The sequence below is a fragment of the Amblyomma mixtum genome, chromosome 9, assembly GCF_055824585.1.
Source record: "Amblyomma mixtum isolate Tamu chromosome 9, ASM5582458v1, whole genome shotgun sequence".
Classification (NCBI taxonomy): Eukaryota; Metazoa; Arthropoda; class Arachnida; order Ixodida; family Ixodidae; genus Amblyomma; species Amblyomma mixtum.
The window spans coordinates 66,905,168-66,913,679 of NC_143020.1; the positions used below are offsets into that span (position 1 = coordinate 66,905,168).

Here is an 8,512-nt window from a genome sequence, read left to right on the forward strand (position 1 = left end):
TTAATGACATTGCAAAGATTCTGGCTTTCTTCGTGAATCGAGTCATGTATCTTTATACACATTAAATATTTTTTAGAATATATGCAAATGTAAAATTTATACCATTTCGTTCTTTTGTTATTATGAAATAGCTCTCTGAAATTAGAAAACATGCGCTTTGCTTCCCTGGACGTCTGGTACCTGTAAAAATTGATACAACTGATGAAACTGAGTACGTCGAAGTAAAAAAAATTCATACTCTAATAGCAGAAAAGTGAGCTTTGAACCAAGAACACCCTTATATTTTAAGCTGAGGTGGTCCAGGTTAAAAAGAAACGTGGCGGTTTCAAAAGAAATTTTCAAAGCGAGAAACATTTAAAGCGAGAAACAAAACCACTTTAGTTCGCCGTCTCCGCAGTCTTGAATCTTTAAAGGTGAAGCTAAAGAAACAGTAGATGTTGCTAACATCTGACTGGGACCTGTTCCTAGTGAAGAAATGCGATAGGCGAGGTCGTTTTTTCTTTTGAAGATTGAATGAACCCACTTTGGAACTGAGGAGCCAAAAGCAGAAAACGAGGAAATTCAACGCGCTGAGTCACGTGGACCCCGACTAAGGTGGAGTAGCCGGCACGGCATCCATAACACCAATGCTTTATACAGGGTGTTTAAACTAAGACCTTACACAGGTTTGAAAAATGGGCTTCTGAGTCTGAAGAGCGCTTTTTTCGGCATAGCATTGTCAGCGGTGTAGTGCATCAGAATGGACCTAATATGTGCCAACTATCAGGCAGCCTAGTATTGAATAGTTAACTTTCTAACTGTTACTGTCACGCTCCTTGATTGTATAGAAGCGTGTAGCCCACCGTAATCTTCAGATCAGTTCTTGGAATTTCGAAAACGTGGTTACCCAAGGCGCTGCGACCCAACAAATTTTGGCTCTTGCGACGAGCTACGTGCACTGGAGAGGTTGTTTTGCCTGCAAGCTTCTCGAAAACGCACTATTTTGACGCGATGTAGCCAAAATTTGTCAGGCCAAAACGTCGAGGGTAACCGCGCTTTCGAAATTTTATAAACTGTTGCGGATATAAATTACGGTGGGCTACATGCCCCTGAATAAATAAGAAGCCTAAATGTAATAGTTAAAGAGACAACGATTCAATATTAGTTAAGAAGCCTCGTAGTTAGCAAGTTTTAGTTTTATTCTAATGCACTACACTGCTGACAGTGCTATTCAGGGGCTACATGCCCCTGAGTAAATAAGAAGCCTAAATGTAATAATTAGAGAGCCAACTATTTAATATTAGTTAAGAAGCCTCGTAATTAGCACGTTTTACTTTTATTCTAATGCACTACACTGCTGACAGTGCTCTGGCGAAAAAAGCGCTCTTGTAACTCAAGATGTCTATATTTAAAAATTGTGTAGAGTTATAGGTAAAACACCGTGTATATGTCCGTATAATATCGCATAGATGGTGTGCCTCGGAGCGCACGTGACAAAACGCAGTCAGAACCTCTGCGGCAGGCGACGCCAAACACGCTGGTGGCGACGGCCAGTTCAGTTTTCGGCCCATGGATGAACGATGATCCTCCCTCAATGTAAGTCAGTCGGCCGTTTCTGTGGATTCTGATGTGAGCGAGTGAGGAAATCACATTATTGCGTAAGCAATACTGCGCCAGGTTTCCAGCCGTCGCGTGGGCCCCGGCGGTGGCCGCGGTTGACCTTCAACAGCGTTGCTTCAGCCGCGCTCCACCAGAAGGCAGCGCCGTGGGCGCGTCGCGCGGCAGCGGTGTCGAGCAGTTTGCTGTCTACGACAGATGGCGCCACTAGAAGGACCGCCACTTCTGGGCTTCGAAGCTGGCGTTAGCAGCACTGGCGCGCAGTGCATCGATGTTATGTTATGTACTGTGATGTTACGTACTGATGTTATGTACTGTGCTGAAGAAATGATAATAATAATGATAATGACTGCATTCGAATGATATCGGTTAAGCAATTAGCCTCATTTCTACTCAGACCAAGCTAAAAATAACACCGAGTAGGAAATTGGTCGAGTTAGGGAATCGAACCAGGGTGACCGCAGTGAGAGGCGACCACACTAACCACTCCGCATGCCAGCAGGATAGTTTGGAATAAACACAGGCGCGTCTAGTGAATACGGTGTCTTCGTTCACTCCCATCTCTCTTCCTTCCCGTTACGGCGAGGTACAGGTGTCCACCGAGATATGCGAGACTGGTACATTTCCTTTCCTCAAAAACCGATTTATCGACGAGCAAGTGCTGGTGGAAAACATTTATTTACAGATAAACTTCGGGAGGTGAGGCATGAGCTGACCCAAAGGGGGCCAGCCCTCACAAGTACTAGGTGGAGGTCCCTAGTTCGGGACCCCAGTGGCGTCGGCCGCTGCCCGGGCTCGCGCGACCAGGGCCCGTTGGGCCTGCAGGTCAGAGCAGCCGAGCAGGGTGGCCTCCCAGTCCTCCCGGGTTGGGTTGGGGTGAGGGGGGATAGCAGGGTTGGAGGGGCAGGCCCACACCATGTGGTAGATGTCCGAAGACTTCTCCGCACAGTGCGGACAGCTGCCAGAGAAAGAAGGGTCAAAGTGTTTTAGAGCTGCCGGGCACAGCAAAGTATTTGTATATAGGCGAAGCAGAAGCCGCTCCTCCGCCTTTGAGAGACCTTTACACGGGCGGGGATAAAGACTATGGCCATATTGATAAAGTAAAGAAATGTCTTTAAACGAGTAAGCTGGAGAGAATTCGAGTTCCTGATCGTCGGGGTCGGAGGGGAATGTCCGGTGAGAGAGCGCGCGGGCGGCGGCGTCAGCTGCCTCATTTCCCTCAAGGCCCATGTGAGCAGGAGCCCAAACGATACGCCGGTGAGCGGGGTCCCCGGTATAGACGCTGTTTTGGAGAATGCGGTAGGCTAGATACGGTACCCAGCCCTGCTCGACGTTCCGACATGCCCCTCGCGAGTCGGAAATAATTGTTTTTGAATTGGAATGAGATGCAGCCAAAGCAATGGCGACCTCCTCCGCGTGTGTTATGTCACGGGCTCGGAAAGTAAGGCCGTTCACTGTTTTGGATTCGTGGACGACTGCGGCCGTGAACCATCCCCCATGGTGGGGGCCGGAGGCATCCACGTAGAATACGCCGGGTTTCGATCCATAGTGGCGGGCCAGGGCTTCCGCCCGCGCCAGGCGCCGGCCATTATGGTCCTCACGGTTCATGTTCGCGGGAAGAGGGCGCACGTGGAGGGCGCATCTCCACTGGGATGGAATACGTACGCGCTCTTCCATGAGAGTGGTGTGTTGGATGTGTAGTCGGGCAAGAAGGCGGCGACCCGACGATGTCTTCGAGAGACGTGTGTATTGGTTGGTCAAGTGAGCTTCCCGGAGCTCCCGAAATGTGTTCACCATGCCCAGTCCTAGGAGGCGTTTGTTGGAGGTGGTCACGGGGAGGTCCAGAGCCCGCTTAATAATTTTGCGGAGGATGACTTCGAGTGAATCCTCGTCTTGCTTCCGCAGGTGGAGGTATGGAGTCGAATATAGAATTCGACTGGTTACAAATGCATGCGCCAGCCGCAAGGCGTCCTTACATCGTAACCCCCCGCGCTTGTTAGAAACCCGGCGGACTAAGCGGCCCACCTGGTCCCCCACCTGACGGAGTTTGGCCAATGTTGTTTCTGACCGTCTGTCTTGATGTATAAAGAGCCCCAGTACCCGGACTTCGATTTTTTCAGGGATTGGACCTGTCTCAAGAGACAATGAAATTTTGGCTGTGCACTTTGGTGAGGGGCGTATGTGCACAAATTCAGACTTTTGGGTGGGGCATTGGAGGCCGCAGCGGCGAGCATAACGGTCCACTATGGTCGCCGCCTCCTGCAGGTTGGCCTCAATGTCTCCAAGGCAACCCTGTGTGGCCCACAGGGTGATGTCATCGGCGTACAGCGCATGCTGTACACCGGTGACAGCGCCCAGCTGGGCCGGTAGGCGCATCATAGCCAGATTGAATAAAAGGGGAGAGAGCACCGCGCCCTGTGGTGTACCCCTGGTTCCTAAATGAAAAGGGCCATGTTCCTTATCCTGGATTCGAATGTAAGATTGTCTGTCTGTCAAAAATTGCCGAATGTATTGAAAGGCGTTTCTGCCGCAGTTAGTTTGAGAAAGGTGGGTGAGAATGATCTCGTGGGTAACGTTGTCGAATGCTCCCTTCAAATCCAAGGCGAGTACGACCTTGTCATTGTGAGCGCATTCGACGGGGTCAAGGACAGCCCGATTGAGTTGTAGCAGGACATCCTGTGCAGATCTCTGTGGGCGAAACCCGAACATGGTGTCCGCGAAAAGATGTTTGGATTCCATGAACTCGGACAGCCTGTCGCGTACCATCGTCTCCATGAGTTTGCCCACACAAGAAGTCAGAGAGATGGGGCGGAGGTTGTCCGTGTTGATGGCCTTCCCAGGTTTAGGAATGAAGGTGACCAGGGCGGTCTTCCAGTCGATGGGGAGTGGTACTTCCCCAAGCCAGATTGAGTTAATGTAATTCAGTAAAGACAATTATGTCGGGTCGGGGAGGTTGGCTAACAATTTGACTGTAATTTTGTCCCGACCCGGAGCGGTGCCACGTTTCATTTTTGCCAGGGCCGCCCTCAGGTCATGGAGCTGGAACGGTTGATCCAGCTCAACGTTCTCAGAACCTGCATAAGAGTACGCCGGCCCGCGGGGGTCCTGGGTGGTGCACAAGTACTGGTCCCGGAGCTTGTGCGCCAACTGAGTTGTGTTGCCCTGAAAGCTGTGTATGGCTCTTTGGAGGTGTTTTTGAGTTTCCGTGCGTGTTTGCGTGGGGTCAATTAGGGCGCGAAAAAGTCGCCACGTGTTCCGGCTGGACATTTGCCGCGCGGCCGTGTTGCATCGTGCCACCCAGTTGGAGTCGGCGAGTTGGGCCGCATACTCAGCCGCTCGTTGAGTGAGCTCGGCGATGCGAGCTTTAAGTTTCCGGTTGTGCTTCTGCCGACGCCACCGACGGACGAGGCAATGCCGGGCCTCCCAGAGGTGGAGCAGGTGGTTGTCCACATCAGAAACCGCCTCTGAGAGCTGAATTTGCGTTTCGGAGGAGCGAACGCTAGAGACCAATTGTTCTGACCAAGACTGGTAGCCTTGTTCATGTATTGGTGTGGCAGTGTTATAATTTTGCCTGAACTTGGTCCAATCTGGGAGTCGGGCTTGTGTTGTTGGTCGCGCGAAAGGATAGGTCCTAATCGTAATGTTCAGGAGGCAGTGGTCGCTGCCGAGGGTTTCCTCGGTGTTGACCCAGTCTGCATACTGAATGTTGTGGGTGAAGGTCAAGTCCGGACACGTATCCCTTGTCACGGAGTTGCCTATACGAGTTGGATGGATGGGGTCAGTGTGAAGAGTGAGGCCCAGCGTTGACGCAAGCTCCGCCAACTTGCGTCCCCGCTTCTCTTCACGGCAGTAACCCCACATCCGAGAGGGAGCGTTGAAATCGCCCACAATCAGGAGGGGGTCCCGACCCGCAACTCTCAGCGCGCGGCTAAAGAGGTCCGCGAATGATACATTCGGCAATTTCGGATTGCAGTATATATTGAGTATGTGTAACGGTGGGTCCTGCTTGCGGAGTGGGAGGAGGGTCACCATTACATAGGAGTATTCAAGTTGTATGTCTAAGTCGACCTGGTTGGCTGTATAATTTCTATGAACGCAGAGACAAGACGAGGGGACCTGCAGGAACGTCGTATAATTTGTTAGTATGGCGCCTTTCCCTGGCTCTTGGAGGGCAACCACCGCTGGCAAATGCTCAAAGGTTGATAGGAAAAGCCGGAGGTCGGCGCGCTTGGAACGGGACCGGAGCCCCCGACAGTTCCATTGAGTAATCGTAATGGGGGAAGCCGATTTGGAAAGGGGGGAGCGCCTATACCGAGGGTGTCCCGCCATGCTCAGATTTTGACGTGATAGGTGGTAGTGAGGCTGCCCCCGAGCCAGATACCAGGGGCTGAAGCTCAGCACCTGGAAGGGTGCAGCTGTCTTCGTCATCGTCGAGGTCATTGACTCGCCGGGATAATCTAGAGGGCCGACCAGATACGTCCTTAAGGGGGCCGGCTCTGCGAGAAAGGCGGGGGTTACTCGAGACGTGTTGAGCGATCATAGAGGGGATAGCCTCCATGACTCGAGCTATAAGGCGTTCCATCGCTGTCTCCAACAAGGTGTCAAATTTGGCATTGAGACGGGCTTCGAGTTCAGCAAGGGAAGGTTCCATAGCCGGTGTCGCCGCCGTCTCGCTCTCCATAGCCTCTGTGTCGGGGTTACTAGGGGGACGAGGAGTTGTTCTAGCCTCTAAGGCTTCAATTTTGGCAAGTAGCATCTCGTTTTGGGCCCGGAGAGAAGCTACAAGGTTGTGGAGCTCAGCGTCAGCCGCCGAGCGAGGGGCAGGGGAGAAGGGGTGGGAGGAGGAGGCAACCCTGCCTGAACCGCTCACCTGTTTGCCATTTTTGACAGCGTTGGCCCAGGAACCGGCCGCGCCATTCTTGTCTTGGGAGCGGGCTTGCTTCTCCTGGCCGCCGTGTGGGGGCGGTGGTGGCACTTGACAGCCCTTGACGTCCTTCCCGCTGGTAGGCGTCTGTTGTTTTGAAGCGTCGCTGCCGACGCTACCAGGGTGATGTGGCTGCCTGCCCGTCACGCTGGATTTCCCGCCCTTAGGGGCGGCTGGCTTGTTGGGACGGTATTTTGCAGTGCAGTCCCGCGAGTTCGTGGCATGGCCACCACCACAAACTGCACACTTGGCCACACACTGGTGAGGGGCCCGCACCCCCTCTTTTATGGGTGCCTGCTGTCCACACAGGCCACACTTATCTTGTGCTGGGTTGGGGCAAGCGTCTGCCCGATGGCCGACAGTTCCACACAAGCTGCAGGCCGGAATAGTGCGCAAATACGGCTGCACTGAGACGATTTCAGAGTTGTAGTGGACGTATTTTGGCTTAACCGTGCCGGCAAAGGTGAGCCGGGCCTTGTTGGAGTTGCCGAACTTGCGGATATCCAGTAGAGTGCCGCTCCTCCACTGCACGCTAGGTTGAAGAGATTCGGACGTCTCATGGTTGGCCACCGTAATGACTCCATAACAGACGTCCTCGTCATGTTCTTTGAGATGGCCGGCGAGAGGCACATCTCCTATGGTCGATTTGATGGAAAAATCTCCCAGCAGACGGTCTGCGACGTGGGCGTTCCGGGTGCTGGCGAGGATCAAATTTTGGTCCTTGCATAAAAGGAGGCTCAACTCGGACGCCTTAGGCGCCCCGAGGAAAGCGCCGAACGCGGCACCGAGCTCGCCGTATTGAAAGACGTCCCGGATGGCCAATGACTTCCGGGGCTTTATGACGATGACAAAGTCGTCTAGGTGAAATTTTGGTGAAGGCTTGGGCCTCCACTTGGTAACAGGGTTGCGGCCCTTTGGGCCGGCGTCCTTCGCCTTTTGCGAGGCGGGAGCTTGGCGGGTAGCAGCAGCCTTGTCGGTGGTTTGCGTGGCGTTCGCCGCTATCTTGGCCTCGCGTCTGGACCGGCGCTCAAGCAGACGCAGAAGATTTGCATTGCGGATCGAGTCCGCGGGTGCCGATTTGGGTTCCACAGTGACGGGAACGGTCGACCAAGACATGGCGTCCGGGTCATAGCCGCGTTGCAGAAGTGTTTCTTCCATCTTGCCGAAAGAAGCGGCTCCCTCACAGCCGAACGCCGGCGCAGCCGTTAGGCTTAGCGTCGGCGCCGGAGGCGGGAAGGAAAAACCGCGTTAAAATTTGTAAAAGGGGGCCCACCTATATGAATTTGGTGTCCACGGGTGCCGATGAACGTGCCGAATCCAAAGGGAGCGAAATTGATGGGATCCAATGACTTGAGTCGTGGCTCCTGTCAAAAAATGACGGAGCCGAAGCGCCACACGTCTTGCAGACGCCCGCCAGTAGGCGTTCCCCTCGACGAGCAAGGCGTACAGCCGAACGGGCGATGGCGTTCTGCGGACTCCCTGGCAGCGTGGCGGAATGGTCACGGGACCAAATACGGCGGCGCCCATGCTCCCGCCCTGTTAAGTGTCTATAAATGCGCGCTTGCCTTGTCGTGAATGCTTTGCTATGCAATCCTCTAAGGAGAAGTGGATGGATGGATGGAAACAACTTTATTACACAAAAAAATTCTTCCAGGGTTGTCCCCTACTGGTCCAGGAGTCCACGGGCTTGTGCTTCACGTAAAGCCCGATAAGCCAGCCATTTCTGGCCGACGGGCTGAGCGGTCCGTAAAGCAGCCTCCCAGGAAGAATGAGTGGGATCGGGGATGGGGGGTACTGCCTTTGGGAAAGGACATTCCCAAAGGTAGTGGAAAAGTGTGGATCTGGGCACGCCACAGGTGCTACAAGCAGGAGGAAAGGTGGGGTGAAAGTATGAGAGAGTGGCCGGCGCGGTGGCTCAGTGGTTATGGTGCTCGGCTGCTGACCCGAAAGACGCGGGTTCGATCCTGGCCGCGGCAGCTGAATTTCTTTGTA

General features: G+C 53.5%; 1 protein-coding gene across 2 annotated transcripts; it reads right to left on the reverse strand.

Moving 5' to 3' along the window:
* Positions 1–2,407: 2,407 nt before the first annotated feature.
* Positions 2,408–7,946, reverse strand: LOC149329464 (uncharacterized). 2 transcript variants are annotated; one of them, XM_089560274.1, is made up of 2 exons: positions 6,467–7,946; positions 2,408–2,554 (listed from the first exon to the last, which is right to left on the reverse strand). In XM_089560274.1, the coding sequence occupies exons 1-2, from the start codon at positions 7,676–7,678 to the stop codon at positions 2,423–2,425; spliced, it is 1,344 nt and encodes a 447-aa protein (XP_089416400.1). In that variant the 5' UTR covers positions 7,679–7,946; the 3' UTR covers positions 2,408–2,422. The 2 variants fall into 2 exon arrangements, with proteins under 2 accessions (XP_089416400.1, XP_089416401.1); XM_089560275.1 differs by lacking the exon at positions 2,408–2,554 and adding an exon at positions 6,023–6,092.
* Positions 7,947–8,512: the final 566 nt, after the last annotated feature.

Excerpts from the sequence above, each read along its gene's own strand:
- LOC149329464 (XM_089560274.1), bottom strand. The coding sequence starts at position 7,678 with ATGGAAGAAACACTTCTGCAACGCGGCTATGACCCGGACGCCATGTCT. Across the intron at positions 2,555-6,466 it reads CTGTCAAAAATGGCAAACAG|CTGTCCGCACTGTGCGGAGA; the intron begins GTGAGCGGTTCA and ends TTTCTCTGGCAG.